The 18,918-nt window shown below is 40.4% G+C and overlaps 1 protein-coding gene across 2 annotated transcripts; it reads left to right on the forward strand.

Moving 5' to 3' along the window:
• The first annotated feature begins 258 nt into the window (after nt 1-258).
• On the forward strand, nt 259-18,721 carry pik3cd (phosphatidylinositol-4,5-bisphosphate 3-kinase, catalytic subunit delta). Of its 2 annotated transcripts, none has more exons than XM_039801840.1 (23): nt 259-551; nt 1,390-1,552; nt 2,399-2,627; nt 3,650-3,882; nt 4,105-4,281; nt 6,365-6,520; nt 7,030-7,119; nt 8,156-8,377; nt 10,067-10,163; nt 10,525-10,655; nt 10,746-10,796; nt 10,927-11,094; nt 11,463-11,584; nt 11,689-11,832; nt 11,918-12,017; nt 12,117-12,283; nt 12,769-12,875; nt 13,141-13,219; nt 13,309-13,476; nt 16,812-16,935; nt 17,341-17,486; nt 17,565-17,697; nt 17,936-18,721. In XM_039801840.1, exons 2-23 carry the CDS (start codon nt 1,424-1,426, stop codon nt 18,071-18,073), a joined length of 3,111 nt encoding a protein of 1,036 aa, XP_039657774.1. In that variant the 5' UTR covers nt 259-551; nt 1,390-1,423; the 3' UTR covers nt 18,074-18,721. The 2 variants fall into 2 exon arrangements, with proteins under 2 accessions (XP_039657774.1, XP_039657775.1); XM_039801841.1 differs by having other exon boundaries at nt 7,033-7,119.
• The last annotated feature ends 197 nt before the right edge of the window (nt 18,722-18,918 follow it).

An 18,918-nucleotide genomic window follows, 5' to 3' on the forward strand; every position in this document is an offset into this window, starting at 1 on the left:
AAGCAAGTTTGCTTGCTTTGTTGAACTTTGGGAGGACAAATTGAATCAATAAGAAGAAGAATAAAGTGTTAAACCAGCTTATCCGCACATATGAGAAGCTGTAACTGCCAAATATTTGGCATTTTTGTAATAAACTAATAAACTAATCGCCTATCAGACTAGTTGCTTCAGGAAAACGAACCAAAAACATATTAGGGATGGAGGGTGGGAGTTTTACTTTCACTTTGCGCGAACACGCGTTTTGGTGGACGGTCCCTTGGCCCGCAGGGCGCTGGGGAGGCAGAGCGCAGCCGCTCACGGTCAGTCAGCGCAACGACACCACTGCATGAATGACGGCGCATCTGACCGACGCAGGGGAACAGTTCAATGCTTTGCATGAGCTGTGTACGTCCGTTTGAGCTGGATTTCAAACACCTCACCTCATTTCAACTTCACGGGTACATCCGCAGACTATCAAGCCGCCTGAAGCGAGCCATGTCACCGTGATGTTACAGCCTCCATCTTCGCTGTAATTAAAGCATGAAGAGAAGACCGACTTGTAGAGCTGGCAGGTGAGTGTCTGCGCTAACGGGTTGGCAAGGCTTATGGTATGTTGTAGGCTGCAAGTTTTACTCAAACAGCAAAATATCAAGTGTTAGTAAATTAATTCAAATACATTTTTTATACAGGCGTAAATCAGCCTTCATCTGGCATTACGATACAGAAAATGCGGCTTACACAGGGCAAGTTTCCTCTTACCAGAATCGATAGGGTAAAATTACTTTATAACTATTGAAAATGACACTCAAAATACAATGTTTTCTGTCTGCACAGTCAGCTGAATAGATTTGCAGGAAGCATGGCATCACATTTCCAAAATTAGATGTATTTATTGTTGTTGTTGTTGTGCGTATAATTCAATGGATTGAAGTTTCTTTGTAGTGTGTCTTCACCTTATTTGACTCCCGAGCACATTTTTCTGACAGAACATAGTCTGCTAAGGTCGAGATGTGTGAATTGAACTGTATAAAAGTATTCAACTGCAGATTATAAACTGGTAGCACCACTCCAAAAACACAAAGAAATCTCAATAATCTTGCCTCAGTTTAGCATTTTATATATTGTATTAATAAACGTATATATGCTTTCAACTGCATTGAAAAGATGGAGGAAGGGATCAGGTGCAAACAAGGCCCTTCAACTATTGTCATAGTGTCAGTCATTCATTCATGTCATACACACTCTGCATGTGCTTTCTGATCCCAATAAACAACCTTGTAAAGATAGATCATTAAGGGTTTTTAAAACAAACAACAAACACACTGCACAGTAACACATGTTAATAGGGGACGTATTAATCTTGGCTGTGTTTCCTCTGTGTGGATGGCCGGCTTGTGTTCCGCTGAGCAGCAGAGGAGCTGACGGTAAATGAGAGGCCGTCACCATGCCCCCGGGGAAGTATGGGATGCAGGAGGAGGGGGACCAGGAGCTCATGATGGACTTCCTGCTGCCTACTGGGATCTTCCTCAAATTTCCTGTGTCTCCAAACGACACCATCAAAAGCATCAAAAAAGTACGTCCCCTCACATCCCCATTTAATTCATTATCAGTAGGCCTAGCTGCTTTTGGAGATCAGAAAAAAACCTCAATAGAATATTTTTTGCCACCGACACATAATGTGTAATGTCATTATACATTGCATTTGATCTCTTAGAAGACAACACCGTGTTTCTGATAGATTGACTGCAGCACAGCACTGCGGCTTTGGTGACCACAGTTACGAAATGCTGTCGTTATTTACAATATTTTCTCAATGTGCTTTTAAGCAAATTGGTCAACCTAATAGTCCCTTGTGCCTTTGATTCATCTTGGAGTTTTGATGCAACTATTAGAGAAGGAGCTACAGCATTTCTCCTTGGAATACACGGCCAGCTCTCTGCTGAAGCAGATCTGCTGTCAAATGTGACTGTGCCAGTTTCTATGCCAACAGTTCTGCTGCTTCAGGCTGTTTGATTAAGCTGTGTTAAGTAATGATTCTCTCGGAAGCTGTTAAGATGATTAAGAGATCAAATGTCTTTCCAATCGGGGTGATTCACAAGGAATCAAAAACTACCATGGTCATTTTTTGCACAATTGGTTATCATTTTTTTTGTAAATTGGAGAAATCAGAGTGATGGCAAATGTGTTTTTCTTCAACAGGACTTTAGTTGGCTGTAGTTTTTAAATAGGTCGATGCTGGTCGATATGTCTTTAATCACTGTTTCGATAAAGCGTGTTTGACATTTTACAGGCCCAGAGAACACACTTACTGCTGTAAGGTGACCTTAAGTGACATGAAAAGTCCTTATAAATAGAAAATAAATTATTTCTTATTATAACACGCTGTACACTTATTATAAACGCCTGTCTCTTGTTTCAGATGGTTTGGAAAAATGCCAGAAGTGAGGCCCTGTTCAGTGCACTGGGTGATCCCGACGCATACGTCTTCACTTGCATCAACCAGACAGCAGAGAGGGAAGAACTGGAGGAAGAATCGAGGCGCATTAGTGACGTGCGGCCCTTTATGGGTGTTCTGAGGCTGGTGGCGAGGGAGGGCGACCGAGTGGAGAAACTCACCAACACCCAAATCAGCCTGTTAATTGGCAAAGGTCAGCATCCTCCTCCTCTGATAGAGCTGAGTTGCTATATAGAGGTTTTTGGTGGTTGGTGTTATTGTTGTATAGTTGCAAAGTATAAGATAAGACCCTAACCTTTACCCTATCCTGGTTGCAGTCCTCTGAATCACTGTCAACGATGCAAACTAAATAAGTGATTAATATATTCAATACAACAAAGAAGTGAAACGAAATGGCAGTTTCAGACTGAATTGCCATTTCGTTTCACTTCATTATTCAGTCTGACATTCTGTTCATAGTAGTAGCTAGTTTGTTTGACACTAACCAATCAGTGGTGGCATATAGAGCTCAACAGTGACCGCCCACTTTGTTAACGGCTCTGGTTCCGGAAGTGTTTTTTCACGTTCAATAACTCCATTGACGTTTCATTAAATGCTTATATAAATAATTTTGAACCTGGAACCAAGCCAACCAGCTCCGAGATGAATGGTGACCATAAAATAACATTTTGAAAATGGCAAAAAAGGAAAAGGTACAAGACTGTGCACAGAAACTATCATAGACTTCAATGGTAGAAGCTTGCTCAAAGCCGTTTGCGGGTTCACGGGGCTTCGCAGGTTCGCGGGGCTTCGCGGGGCTTCGCGGGGCTTCGTGGGGCTTCGCGGGTTTGTGGGGGTTTGCGGGTGCGGTAAACATTTCCATGGTAACAGCGATTTCCACCAATCAGAAACATCGCTGCTACGCTTAGGATTGTGGGTAGTGTAGCATTTCTCCATAAGATCGTCAATAAAACATGGTTGAATTCATATGGACTTTTAGCTTCACTGTTAGCCTACCATGGGAATGTTTACGCACCTGTGAACATGTGAACGGCTAGAGCAAGCTTCTACCATTGAAGTCTATGATAGTTTCTGTACAGTCTTTTTTTTCAATTATTAAAAACATGGCCGGCTCTCAGGTAGATCCAGTAAATGTTTGTATAAAGAAATCTTTCAAAATGAGCAAAGCGTTCCTCTCATTTGTATTTTCTGACGCTTTCATTATGATTTCTTCAGGTCTGCATGAGTTTGAGGCCCAGAAGAACCACGAGGTGAATGAGTTTCGGGCAAAGATGCGTGCGTTTTGTGAAGAGAAGGCTCAGGAGCGGCAGATGTTGCCATGGCAGCAGTGGATGGAATACAGCTTCCCCTGTGACCTGGAGCCGTGCTGCTCTCCGCCGGAGTGTGGGAGCGTGAAGTCAAAAAACACCAAGAAGATTTTCATCAACGTTAAGTTTGAGGCTTGTGATGTGAGTTGATCTGCTGTTGTTGTTTTTATGAGTCATATTTGTAAAGGTTGTTGAGACAAATCAAAGAATGATTTTAAGTAAATGTGAGCACCTTTGGAAATCCCGCTCCCACAACCACAAACACCACCCTCAAAGCATCACTCAGGGGCAACATGAGAGCAACATATTGTGTGATTTTCTGTAAAGCTGGCACCTTTATTTGTATTAATATGTCTCTCACAGGAAAGCTTCATGCTGCAGCAGGACCTTCAGGACTTTCCATTGGCTCTGATGAAGAGCGCCCTGAAGAAGAAGGCCACCGTCTTTCGCTCAGTGCGACAGGAGCCCGAGGACTACACCTTACAGGTCAACGGGAGGTGGGAGTTCATCTATGGGAAACATCCCATGTGCCAGTTCAAAGTGAGTGACCGCAGCATCAGCGTCTTTGAGCAAAGCTGTTCTGTGTGGAAATACAGCTGCTTTTTTCTTCTCATATTGTTTTGGTCATATTTTATTCTAAGGGACCGTTCGGTATTTATGGAATGGATCACCGGAGGAAAATACGGGAGGGTCATGTGTTCTTATTCTTTGTTGATGGTAGGGTCATCCAATTTTGTTTTGGTCTACGGGGGAGGGTCTCCCAACTTTTGTATTCATGAGAAGAGCAACATTTCTAAGTGGCTTGTTTGGTGCATATTTATCCATGTCGCTCCATGTAGCTCTCTCAGTCTTGGCCCCTATCGCTGGTAGATGGGTCCCTCCATATTTAGTCAGCCAGTCCTGTAGCTTAGAGACCGTGGGATTTCCCAAACTGAATAAATCCCGCTTTGCACATATAAACACAAAACTGCTTTGCTAGCTCAATCGTGTTGTATGCTGAAAAAATTATTTTATTTATTAGCATGATTGCCGTACTGTTTAGTTCAAAAACATCCAAAACACCGTACGAAAACATAGCTGACCAGACGCAAGCTTTTATTTTGAAACGCCGAAACTCGCGCCACGGATAACACCAGCTGGCAGCCGGGAAGGCATGAGACGGGAGGTATATCCTTTCGGTCCCGGTGATTATTTGTGAAATTGAGTGGTAGCATGCAAGCTCCCAAATTGACGCTCATCTGAGAAATGGAGTTTTGGATAATGTTCAGCTTTGGCAGCACCTATGTTAAAATATACAATGAGGAAGCCTAGTGACCAGTCCATAGCAACTAGTGTTGAATTACCCAGTGTGCTTTGCTGAATGGTCTCAATGTTTTGTTGTTTTATTTCATGTGAATACTAGTTTACTAGAGGAGTAACTTAGTATTTGAAGTAATGCAGTAATGCAGGAAGTGTGCATTTAGTTTCCATGCTTATTGTGTTTCCACAACAATGTTAGTGAGTAAATTTACTGAAATGGCCACCACACCATAACAGAGGAGTGGGATGCGACAGATGAGAATGCAGCCGTTTAGCCACCTATGTTATGGCTGTAATAAAACAAGGGGAATCTGTATAGCCTTGTCAACCGCAAATTTGTACAATAAATTCTTGGGGAGGGTCATCTTTTTTTCTCCCAATCGTGTTGGACGGTCATCCAAAATGTATTGCCTATGAAGGGAGGGTCAGGTCTATTTTGAGGGTCCCAAAACTCCTATGGTGGCCCCTTAAATAAATAATGAACAGCCCCTAATCTAAGTTCTCATTCAGACTGAAGCCAGTTTTCCTCTATGATACAGTTTTGTATTTTGCTGCATTCACTTTACCCACGCAAGCCTTCAGGGCCTGCTGCAGAGAAGCATCCCCGCATCATGATGCTTCTTAGTTGTGATGGTGTGATTATGCCACACAGCGATTAGTATGATGAGCAAAAAGTTAAATTCTCATCTCATCAGACCATAAAATCTTCCTCCACTTTGTTTTTTTCGTTTGGAAATGTTCTTGCGTCCTCCCCCTGGTTGGTATTTATTCATTTTTTTTTTAAATAATCTTACTGTAGATTTGTTTTTTTTTAGGTGTGTCATCGTAAGTGGGTGAATAATTATGCAATCAAACTAGATAATTGTGTTTGATTTGGATAAATTTGTAGAGAACGATTAAGAACACTTTATAGGCACTAAAGCTCTTATGTTCTCAGTGGATGTGGGTGAATTTCTTTTCTTTTCTGCCTGTGAGTCTTGCCTTGTGCAGGTGGTCTATAGTAGCTGAATTGATTGTCAGATCAGGAGTGGGATGAGTCAAGGTTTTGGTGGCAGGAGACTCCGCTGTTGACTTTGAAACTCCAGCTACCTGCAGATGTGACTCATATCTGTCTAGCAGCCCTGCAGAAAGGAACTGCATCCATCCACAAATAATGAGATTTCCGTTGCATTAACCTACAGCAAATAAACAGCCTCCAGGAGCTAACCAGTGTTATCAGAACACTGGGAAATATCTGTGGGTGAGCAGACTGATGGCTGCACCAGTTAATTAAAACAATCTTCTGTCCCCCTCCTGTCTTGTCTATCTCTGTCTTCTTTTACAGTACATGTTCTCGTGTTTGAGAAATAACCAGATCCCTCATCTAACCATGGTGCATCACTCCACCATCAGCAAATACCAGGAGGAGCAGGGCAGAATGAGCAGCCAGGGGTACAAGACTCGCTCCTTGTCCAGACCTCCTCCACTGCCCCTGAAGAAGGTAAGAGTTCAGCGGACAGCTGTCATCTTTCATTAACAGAGCAGCAACTCTTTTCTCTCTCTCCTCATCACAGTTGTTTCTCAACCAGACTGTGGACTTTGGCACACTTGAAACATGCTGTGCAACACAATGTTGATCATTTACGCTTTACACCTTCGCTTGCATTTACTGTAGTGTAACATACAGAAACATATTACCCACTTACTGCACTGGTAAACACTACTAGACTAAACTAGAAATGACAGCGATAGTGAACAATAAAATAACATGTTTTTCAGACGTAATCAAAGAACCTTAAGGGCTGTTTGTCCGTTTTTTTTCCAGTTTCAAACTTTGTTTCCCTTTTTTTACTTTAAAGCGTAGATTGTTGTGTATCTGTTTGTTGATGTGTTGCCAAACAGGAAATTGTAGCAACAGTGTTGTGACTTTAGACTATTAATGAAGTTTTAGTGTAAAAAAATGGAAGAAAAAAAAAAGACCGTTTTCTCTCTTGTGACTCCTTCCTACAGCAGAACACCTCATCTCTGTGGTCCATCAATGAGCCTTTCTACATTCACCTGCTGCAGGGCAGCCGAGTCAATGCAGACGAAGGAATGAAGGTTGGTGTGGTTTTGCGTGGGTTTGTTGCTCAATGAAATGTGGCATTCACTTGTTTACCAATATCTCAATTTCAGTTGTAGAAATAGCGGGGTTGACATGTAAATGACAGGGGGGGTCACATGGTCTAGACCACACGTTTCCCATAATTCATCAAGGCGGTTGGTTGAAACTTCAAAACAGGAAGTGGGGAGGGCCTATCTGCTTTTTACATCTCATTCTGAGGCCTAGATTCTAAGAAAAAAACAGACTGCATGCTGTCTCTCCCTCTCTCGCTTTCAATGCGCTTCTTTTTTTGAAGGCGATGCACGCATTTTGTTACTATTGCAGACAGGCCCCTGACCTAAGTGGCAGTGTTTGGTAAAATGTTTGTTAAAGGATGTTGTAAATGAACATGTGAAATATCCAGTAATACTCCATATTCTCTCTCTTTATCTATTTTATTTTATGTTTTACCAAATTGACAAACAAAAAATAGAGCGAGAAGACAAGTACTGTAGGGGACTCTGTTAATGTGTGTGTCTGTGTTTGTGATTGAGTTTCATAACTAACTATGTTACTGTTTAGATGGGTTATTAAGTGTAAGTGCACTTCCGGCTGCTGCCTTAGAGCACATCATGACTCATGGCAAATTTGTCCTGTCACATAATTATCAGTCACGTCTGCAGTTGGCAGCCAGAGGTTTGAAAACACACCCTGGGGGAGAATAACCACTCACGTATTTTGTAAATATAGATTCAGACTATCTTGATTTGGCAAAAGGCAGGAGCTTAAAGGCTGTACAATATCAAATGTGTTCTGGTTGTTTATCATTTTGGGGCAGGCTTTGCATAGCACTGAAAGGTGTCGCGACCTGCTTACGTTATGAATGTGTAGACTCTTTGACTCATAGCCCGAGTGACACAGGAAACTCTGAATCATCTCGTGAAGTCTGTAAATCTTCCACAAACAATCTCCCTCACACAAACTCTTCAGCATTCAAACCACATGCCATGCCTTTCGTCTAATCACTTCTGTGTATGTGTGTATCCCCTCCAGCTTGTGGTGCAGGCCGGTCTGTTCCATGGCAGTGAACTCCTCTGTAAGGTGGTGACAACCTCGGAGGTGACAGTGTGCTCTGAGCCGCTGTGGGATCAGAAGCTAGAGTTTGACATAAATGTGGCTGACCTGCCTCGCATGAGCCGCCTGTGCTTTGCGCTCTATGCTGTCATTGAGAAAGCCAAGAAACCCCGCGGCACTAAAAAGAAGAACAAGAAAGCGGTGAGTTTGTCATAAACTTTGTGCCGTTTCTGGGCCTTAGTATACAACTTGTGATGGCACGGGCAAGTGTTTTGGGCTGGTGGGTGTGAATTTGTTAGCAAGCACAAACAGATCTGTTTCCTCTCTATTGTGTAGTGCGTGTAGTCAGTGTGTGCTGTGTGGGTGTGTTTTGCTGCTGCGTCTGGTTGTGCAAGTGTGTTCAGTGGCATGGCTGCGGTTAACATTTCATCCGCTTCAGCTCTTTTATCTGCACATCACTCCAAGGAAGGAAGGAATTGACAGACATTTTCAAGGAATTCTAAATTCATCTTCACAGGGGGCATTAATACTTACAGCTCACCCGACCATTGAGCATTTTACCTTTTCATTTACTTTTATCTTTAAGGCCTATACTGGGGACAGGTTAGAGTAGAGGCATAAATACTGTGCAAATATTGTCGTCATGAAATAATCGAAGATTAAGAATTATTATAGAAAATAATCAACAGATTAATCAATAATAAAAGATTACTATTAGTTGCTCCCCCAATTACATTCATACATTTTTATAAAGGAATATGCTACTTAATGCCACTATTAGTAACATTAATGATATACCAATAGAGGCATACAGCGTTTAAGGTTTTACCATCCTCTTGCCATTTATTTATTTGAACTAAATCCTGTTTTATGCATGAAACTACAACAACAACAACAACAGCAGTAGTACTACACCGAGAGACTGACTCCACACACCCACTCCCTGCACACTGACAAGTACAGTGAACAACAACAAATTCCCCTTTTTACTGCCGCTGTGGTCTCAGCCTATCTTGTTTTGAAGCGTTGCAGAGGCTATGGGCAACATGTTTCCGAGATCTGCCCAAACATGGTGCCCAGGTGTGTTTATGGGCTCTGAGTCCACTTCTGCTTTCTGAGCCACTTCTCTCTTCTTTTGCCTGGAAGAGAAGTCCTGCAGACAGACAGAAGTTGAGCTATTTTAGCCATTCTTGTATATGTGCATCGTCCCTTTTTTTAGCCGGGTGCATTCAGCCTTAATGTGTTTGGGTTTTTTTGGGGGGGGATTTGTGATACATTTTTATTCTTTTTTCACATTTTGGTTTTTAATGGATTGTCAAGTTATTTTTTTCTGCTGATCGCTGCCTGGATCCTATTTCTATTGTTGCTGCTTTACATGCCAATTTAGACCTTATAAATGTAACATCACTGTGCATTTTATACCAGAAGCTCACACTTTATTATTTAACACGATGAATTATAAAGTAAAAGTTGCCACAACCACCCTTTTAAACTTTTTTTATGTCATTAAAATATTTAGGTTTTCTTAATGCTATTTGATTTGAATTCAAATGAACGTCTAAAATAAATCAATTGTCATACAAGCGAGATATAATAATTCAGTACGTTTCAGATTAATTCATGTAAATTATTTATCTTTAAAGAATCTTAAATATAGATGTTTTTAAATGTTGCAAAATGAGTTGGCTGTTAAACTTATTTTTGACTAATTTGACAGACAAATTACTACAAAGGACAATGTGTTATGATAAAAAATAATTACAACATTTGTTGATCTGATAATCAAATCTTAATGTAAATTTGATTAAAAATGAGTGCATGATTTTTACTGCGTGCAGATGATATTCAAAGCCAATCAACAAACCTAATCCTCCCTGTCCCTCTCTTTAGGATTGTCCGATAGCCTGGGTGAACACCATGGTGTTCGACTACAAGGACCAACTGAAGACTGGGGAGTTCCTCTTGTCCACATGGCCATCTGTTCCTGGTACTTTCAGGCCTTCCCTTTTCTTACATTTCCTCCTCTTCAGAAACACCTTACATGTTAACAACCTTCTCCACAGTGCCTGGCAGCACCACAGTGAAAATGACACATGGTGCCATCAAAAACCCACATATTTACACATTATGCATTTGCTGATGCACAAGATTGCCTTTTGAGGATGTGTAAATTATGTCTACATGTTTATTAACTAAAATGATTTGATCTTTCTTTGCGGTTTGGAGCAGCAAGTTTAACACGTGCTGTCACTTTTAGAGATATTGGAGGGATTTGAATATGAAACTGTACTCACTAAGTAGACCGAAGCATTTAATGGCACATTTCTTGTATGACATTATTATTACAGATGACAAAAGTGACCTGTTGAACCCAATGGGAACAGTCGAGAAGAACCCCAATGTGGACAGTGCTGCTGGGCTTCTCATTCGCTTCCCTAACATCCGGCCACATCCTCTCTATTACCCTCCACTGGACAAGGTACTTATTCTCAAAAGTTTTTTTTTATAAGTACATACTTACAGTTTAATTTCTATTACAGTCAGTAAAAAAATCCTCATCTGTTTTCAGGTGAGTGACATGGAGAAGAATGGTGATGCAGCTATTGTCACAAAAGAAGAGGTAAGACTTTCTAAATCTCACGTTTTACATCTCTCACTCAGTTAAAGGTTAAAAACAAACAAACAGCAGCTGTTTCTTGCTGACCACATATTTTTATGAATATGTTTTCGGCTAATTTTGTTCTCTGCAGTGCATGAAACTAAAAGAAATCATGGACAACAAAAACCACACTGAGTTTTTCGAGGATGAAAAGGACCTCTTGTGGAAGCTCCGCACGGAAGTCCGCGATCATTATCATGAAAGTCTGTCCAAGCTGCTCCTTATCACCAAGTGGAATCGGCGCGAGGACGTAGTTCAGGTATAAATGGAGAGTTGTGGAAGAGATGATCCATTTTGTGTTTCTGTAAGTGTCTATATACAGGTCTGGAAATGTTTGCCAAACACATAAAACACCTGGGACATATAGAAAAACAGATTTAAGTCCTCACAACGTACAGAAATACTGTCTGTTTTGTCTCTGCTAAATGACTTGAACTGCTTGTCTATTCATTCTGAATTAAAAATGAGAAACCTCATGCTGTTGCTGAAGTAAAAGTCAGGGGATCACCAGATAAGTAGTGCTTATTTTGTCCAGCATGAGGCCCAAACCCAAAGATCTGTCATTAAACACATGAGAGCTTTAATTGTCCTCCTCATGGTAGAAAATAGTAATTTGATTCTCCTCAGATGATGAGTTTACTGAGGACCTGGCGGGACCTCCCTGCCATTCATGCCTTGGAGCTCTTGGACTACAGTTTTCCCGACCCAGTGGTCCGTTCTTTCACAATCAGATGCCTCAGGAAGCTCAGGTACACACATATTTATTAAGTTCATGGTTCCTGTACCCATGTAGCATCACACATTTAGAATTTTAAAAGTGTAGTCATTCATGGAAGATTTTCTCTGCACACAGTGATGATGAACTGCTGCAGTACTTAATCCAGCTGGTCCAGGTCCTGAAGTACGAGTCTTACTTGGACTGTGACCTCACCACTTTCCTGCTAGAAAGGGCTTTGTCCAACTGGAGGATTGGACACTTTCTGTTTTGGCATCTCAGGTGAGATGAAGCCCAACAAAAAACACAAGATTTTGTGCATCATCTGCAGCCTTTTGTTTGACAGGAGAATTTATGTTTATCGTAGGTCAGAGATTCACGTTGCGTCTGTAAGTTTGCGTTTTGGGCTGATTCTGGAGGCCTACTGCAGGGGAAACATCCACCACATCAAGCTTTTAAGCAAACAGGTAATCTCATCACACCGATACACACTGACGTCAAGCTCTGACGTTAATTATGTGTTTGTTTTTTTGTACTAAATCTCGACCCTACCTCTCCCCACATAGAACGAGGCTCTGGGCAAAATGAAGGCCCTGAGTGACTTTGTTAAGTCGGGCTCCCAGAAGATGACAGCTGATGACCTGAAGCTGTGTATCAGACAGGAGTCCTACCTGGAGGCTCTGTCAGACCTGCTGTCACCACTCAACCCCAGCATCATCCTCGCTGAGATCTGGTTAGTGCCAGATACACACACATGCGACAAATTACATTTTTTGACTCCTTAATTGGATTTTCAAGGGCAGTTTTGGTCTCTCTAGGGTTACTGAATTACAAACCTTAGTCATTACAGTACCAGTAGACTTTTGAATTATACTATATGCAATCTTACACTTATTTTTCATCACTAAAAATAGGATGGTGCCTCTTTTTTTAATCTGTCCCCAACCTGTTCATCTGCATCCCCTTGAGCAATGTTTTTTTAATAGTATTAGCTCGTAGCTTGTTTGCCCTGAACAGAATTTCCCCATTTCCTACAGTGGCCCACAGGGGACATAAATATTTAACAAGTAAAGTAAGTAAAATGTCACCAGGGTAATAAAAAAATGGCAATGTATTTGGAAAAACACAGGCATTTTCTAAACTTTCAACGTGCATATTATTGTCTTCACTCACACTGTGAATCTGATGAGGTTATAATGAGTGTGTTTGCTGTTGCAGTGCAGACAAGTGCAGGTTTATGGACTCCAAGATGAAGCCGATCTGGCTGATGTATAACCCCTGCACTCAAGAAGACATGGTGGGCATCATCTTCAAGAACGGTGATGGTGAGATACAAATACACATTCAGTACACATTAACATACAGTAGCCTTACAGTGTCAAAATTGAAGCTGTAGTTATACATTCAAATGCACCGGAAAGATAAACTTACCCAGCAGGTTTGGGAGGGGAGGTCCCCTAAATTCAAAAAGAGGAAGGTTAGAAGTCAAACATTACCAGGGTGAAAGTTAGCATGACATTTAAATCTTTTATGACTATGAAATGAAGATATATATTTGTTATTTCACTTTTCTTCACTCGTCACCTTTAGATCTTCGACAAGACATGTTGACCCTCCAGATGATCCAGCTGATGGAGAATTTATGGAAGAGAGAAGGCCTGGATCTCAGGTACAGTGGGAGCAGCTGTTTGCTTTTGCTTTTTGCAAGGAGCTCATCTAGACCAACCTAATAACGTTAATTTCACCACACGCTCACAGGATGATCCCATATGGCTGCTTGTCCACTGGGAACAAGATGGGGCTCATCGAGGTAGTGAAGAACTCCGACACTATCGCCAACATCCAACGTAACAGCAGCAACAGTGCTGCCACCGCTGCCTTCAACAAGGATGCCCTGCTCAACTGGCTCAAATCTAAGAATCCTGAGTGAGTATGACGAACAACTTCGACACACTATTGGAAGCTTCAGAATGTCATATTTTACTATGTTGATCTGATGACCCTCTTTAACCCCAGGAACCCAGCACTGGGTCTATTATATAAACAACAAACGCTGTTCAGAACCACAGAGTTGCACCCATTCATCCATTTTCAAAGTGTTTATCACGATGAGCAAAACTACCCAAATGGGCCTTTTTACCCAGTGACTTTCCCCAGCTCCTTGTGGGGGGGATCCCCAAGTGCCAGCTCTGTCATAAGCTGTGTCCCAAATACATATGTTATACTAGTTCTAGTCATGTTTTGTTAGTATGTAGTGTTCACAACACAAATACATTTTGTACTTCCCTTTGTGACGTTTTTAAAATTTTAAATTGGCATTAACATTCCAGTTTCGCATTTTCACCAACGTCTCTCAATGCACAATTTGTGTTATTTCCTGTTATTACAAAATGGCAAAGTATGTTCAAGATGTGTGAAAAAGAAATACCAAAAAATGCACCAACAAGAGCATGTGCAGTATTTTTATATTATATGGAATTGAAACACAGTGAAGTGTGAAATGTGTCACATCCACTGGCTCTGTTTTAAACAGACATATTTAGTATTGTCGGTAACACTTTAATTGAATCCTCCCCCCTTTTTAATTATTTATAAACAGTATAAGTAATAAATGGTCTATAACACTATAATGTAGGTGTAATTGTTTATTGATGTATTTGTCAACAACTATAACTCCTCCCCAGTAGAGGCTGGTATATAAACAGATAATAAATGACAACATAGTAAAACACAGTTTAATAATATAAGATATATTTTATTACTGGGTGGCTAACATTGATAAAATTCGGACTTGGTGCAGCCTCTCTAAACCAGATTGGTGTGTCATGGAAGATAATTCTTCTCGTCCGTCTTCGCTGACAGCTCTTGTTTGTGCCCCTTTGGCCTCCTGTTGTCCTTCGTACATCAAAAACCCTATTGTACTCTCCACTGTAAAAATTTGGAAACAATTCAGGCAGCATTTCAAGCTACTTGCACCCTCTCCACGCAGTCCTATTTGTAATAATCACCTGTTTCTCCCTCATAAGTTGGATGCAGCTTTCGCTCTGTGGAGAGAGAGGGGTTTGATTTGTTTTTCAAATCTGTATCTTCATGGTACATTTGCTACTTTTAATGATCTCTGTGCCAAGTACAATTTGCCCCAGTCGCCCCTGTTCTGTTTTTTTCCAAGTCCGAGAATATACAAGTAAATACTTTGGTTCCTTTCCCCTTCGCCCAACGGACTCTTGGGTTGATGTGGTGCTCTCGATGACTAAGAAACGTGGTTCGATCTCAGCTTTATACGAATCTATATCATCTGGGAGTCCGGTCTCTCTTGTGGAGGTCAGGGGCAAGTGGGAAGGGGAGCTTAAATTTAATTTGATGGACGAATGGTGGGAAAGGGCTCTAATTAGAATCAATCCTCATCTTCTTGTGCACATCTAAGCTTTAGTAAATTTAAGGTCCTACATAAAATTAATTTTACAAAAGCTAGGCTAAGCCGTTTATTCACAGGTACTGATAATATCTGTGACCGATGCAGCTTATCACCAGACGATCATACCCATACATTTTTCCTCTGTCCAAAATTGGTCGAGTTTTGGTCCTCTTTTTTCAACGTATTAAGTAAAGCCCTAAAGACAGCTATCTTTGGGGTACCTCCTGCACTGGTCAGTCTCTCCAATAAACACTTAAATGTTATTGCTTTTGCGTCACTCATTGCCCATATACATATTTTGTTACTCTGGAAAAGCCCCAACCTTCCCCCTGCCACATCCTGGCTGTCTGATTTGATTTCTTTTCTGGCATTAGAAAAGGTGAAATATAAACTGAGAGGCTCATCTGCCCAATTCCATACAAGATGTCAGCCTGTCATTTGTTAACACTCTTACCTCTCTGGACCCCATCTGATTGTCATCGCATCTAAGTTATTATTTTTCTTCTTGAAACAGGTGTCATGGCCATCCTCTCTCCTTATAGTATCTGTTTCAACCTTTTTTATTTTCTTTTTTTTGTCCATTTTTTATGTCCCTTTTTTGTTTGTTTTTTCAGTTTATTTGCTCTTTTTTTCATTATTATTTTTTGAATTATATTTGTCATTTCTGTTTTGTTTTATTTACTCACTGGGGTTCGTGGCTGTTGCAAGGTGGTATAATGTTATATGTTCTACCACACCACAAAACAGCTGGGGGGGGATACAAAAAACAAAACCTGTATCTTTTCTGTGAATTTATATTGGTGTCTCTGGTTTTCAGTACACATACATGCAAAAAAAATAATAATATAAGATATGTCTTCATAGGAGAGGTTGTAATTGTTGAAAAATTCTGTACATTAGTAAATGTAAATGTTCTTATATCTGCTTATAACAACATCATAGTGTGTTTACGTTATAAACCATTTTTTACATTTTTATATAGTAGTTCAAAATGCTAAATGTATGTAGCTTTAGTTGGAACACAGGTAGAGTATGAAGGTGTTTTTTCTTGACAGTATAGAGAAAAATATTTATGTTATGTTATATATATATGTTGAGTTATGTTTTGAGAAATTGAATTGAATTGAATTTATTTCAGGATAACCCCTTGAGATGTAGCATCTCATTTCCTGCACATATATACAAACACAAAAGTTAATCATACAGTACATATACAAAAAAACATCCAAATGCCCTCTGGATGTCTGTGTGTGTCGTTTGAAGTGTTTACTTCAAAGTATTTATTTTGTGCAGCATTTTAAAACCGTGACAGACCATCACAAAGTGCATAGGCAACTACGGGTTTAGCAATATTAAGTGAGAGTAGATTTTTATTTGGTGCCAGACAGTCTGAAGGTCTTGTCGCTTCTAAAAGCTCCTTGAAGAGAGAGAACCATTCACTGTAATGAACAAGCCTTTGTACGTCACATTGGCAAGACAGGCCCAGCTGACTGCACGACAGAACAGAAAGATAATTAGCTCGAAATGCTGCAGCACCCGCAATGGAGCGGAGGAAATTAGTAAAAGCTGAACACAGTGAACCTCCGTGCATGTTTAGACTGTGAAAGGACATGACAGTCAATCATTATTAGGCCACAGGAACTCCTGCTGTGAATATTTATATAGCAGTGAGGAAATCCTGCCTCATGACTATGCTTGTGTGCGTCTGTGTGTGTGTGTGTGCGTGTGTGTGTGTGTGTGTGTGTGTGTGTAGTATAGTAGTTATGCAGAGAAGAAATAAGTGTAAATGTACTGTAATCCCACTCATTCTTTGCTTTCTTATTTCTCTGATCTTTTTTGTCAACAGGGACAAACTTGATCGAGCAATAGAGGAGTTCACACTGTCCTGTGCTGGCTACTGTGTAGCTACTTACGTCCTGGGCATTGGAGATCGTCACAACGACAATATCATGATCAGGGAAACTGGACAGGTGGGGTTTACCACTGTAATATTTTTAATCACATTACAACACTGAAATCTACCACAAGGGGGCGATTAGACATAAAGTCGGAAGTGTGTTAACCTGACTTTACCTGTGCTCTGCTTCATAATGTAGTATGTAGCAGAACACTTACTACAGTTGCCAAAAATCAATAGTATAGTAGTTGTCACTGCTTAATGATTAAAAAAACAAAATGTACTCTTCCAAGCCAAGGTTTGTGAGTTTCAAATTCTTTTTAACAACCTAAACAATACTTAGTTGTGACTTTTAATTTAATAGGTAACTTTGGAGTGAAATCCTTCAGGTCATTCAGCAGTTAGGGAGTCTTTAACATGTAACATCAATATGACTGTATTCAGTGATACATAAGTCATGTTCACCTTTGATCCTCAGCTGTTCCACATTGACTTTGGGCATTTCTTGGGCAACTTCAAGCGGAAACTGGGAATCAACAGGGAGCGTGTGCCTTTTATCTTGACTTATGACTTTGTCCATGTGATCCAGCAAGGAAGGACGAACAACAGTGAGAAGTTTGAGAGGTATCAATCTGTTTACTGATCTAGGATTCTGTTATCATACTTTATAACAGATGACTGATTATTGCATCATGTTGTCAGATTCAGGGAGTACTGTGAGCGGGCCTATAAGATCCTGTGTCGAAACGGGACGCTGTTCGTCAACCTCTTTGCCATGATGAAGGCAGCAGGACTGCCAGAGCTCACCTCCTTCAAAGACATCCAGTATCTAAAGGTATGCAACTATGATGCTGCTGCGGCTGCTGCTGCTGATGATGATGATGATGATAATGATGCTGCTGTGGCTGATGATGGTGATGCTGCTGCTGCTGTTGCTGATGATGATGATAATATTGCTGCTGCGGCTGATGATGATGATGATGGTGATGCTGCTGCTGCTGCGGCTGATGATGACGCTGCTGCTGCTGCTGATGATGATGTTTACAATGTTTTGTTGTTTTGTTTTTCAAAAGGACTCTTTAGCTTTGGGAAAATCAGAGGAAGAGGCCCTGAAGAATTTCAAAGTGAAGTTCAACGAAGCTCTGCGTGAGAGCTGGAAGACGAAGGTCAACTGGATGATGCACTCCTTGGCCAAAGATAATAGACCGTGAAGAACACTGCGCCAAGGAAACCTGAAGACCAACCAACAATTATGGATTTTAACTTATGGAGATAGAAGGGAAGAAAACACAATCAAATATGTTACTTTATTGATGGCATTCAATGACACTCAGCATATGTTTACATCTGACTGGCCTGTGTGTGGAGGCATCCAAAGATGACATAACTATGGAGCATAATCTCAACACAGATATTTTCACAATGAAGAAAATCCAGCACAGTCATCTTTCGCCCATCGAACATTGGGATGACTTTGACTCGAAGACAAAAATTAAAAACATGCTTTTTTGATGTGTTTAAATCGCTACTTGAAAACCACCGGCACGTGCAAAAGTGTCATGAATCCATGAAATAGAAGCAGACTGAAAGTTCATCTGACCGACTGCATCACTCAGCAGGGAGCAAACTTCAAACAAACTTTATGATGACTTTAGACGACACCGTTCAGTCACAGAGTTCAATAACAGGGCGATAGTTTCACCTCAAGTCTTTTGTACCGTTACGGTGGCTGTGTCATTTCCACTCATTTCAACTGTCTCTTTGCAATTGTGTCTTTTTGTTATTTTATTGTATTTAATTTAAATCGGTAGCTGTGAGGTACATGTACAAAGTCATGAAGGATATTTTAAAGGTTTTTACTCTGTGTTTTATTGTGTATGTATTATTGTTTTGAACTGCATTTTTTTTTTTATGTAATAGTAAAAAAAAAAAAAATAAAAAATTTAATTATATATTATAAAATAATATTATAAAAGAAAAAAAAATTATATTAATAATATTTTTTATAAAAAAATAAAAAAAAAGAAAAAGGTTTTATAGAAAAAGGTTTTTTTTT

This window comes from Perca fluviatilis, chromosome 5 (genome assembly GCF_010015445.1).
Source record: "Perca fluviatilis chromosome 5, GENO_Pfluv_1.0, whole genome shotgun sequence".
Lineage (NCBI taxonomy): Eukaryota > Metazoa > Chordata > Actinopteri > Perciformes > Percidae > Perca > Perca fluviatilis.

What these genes read in the sequence shown, in the direction of transcription:
- pik3cd (XM_039801840.1), top strand. Translation starts at nt 1,424, where the DNA reads ATGCCCCCGGGGAAGTATGGGATGCAGGAGGAGGGGGACCAGGAGCTC. An exon ending in CAGCCTGTTAATTGGCAAAG is followed by an intron (nt 2,628 to 3,649) that starts GTCAGCATCCTC and finishes TGATTTCTTCAG; the next exon opens with GTCTGCATGAGTTTGAGGCC. An exon ending in ATCCCATGTGCCAGTTCAAA is followed by an intron (nt 4,282 to 6,364) that starts GTGAGTGACCGC and finishes CTTCTTTTACAG; the next exon opens with TACATGTTCTCGTGTTTGAG.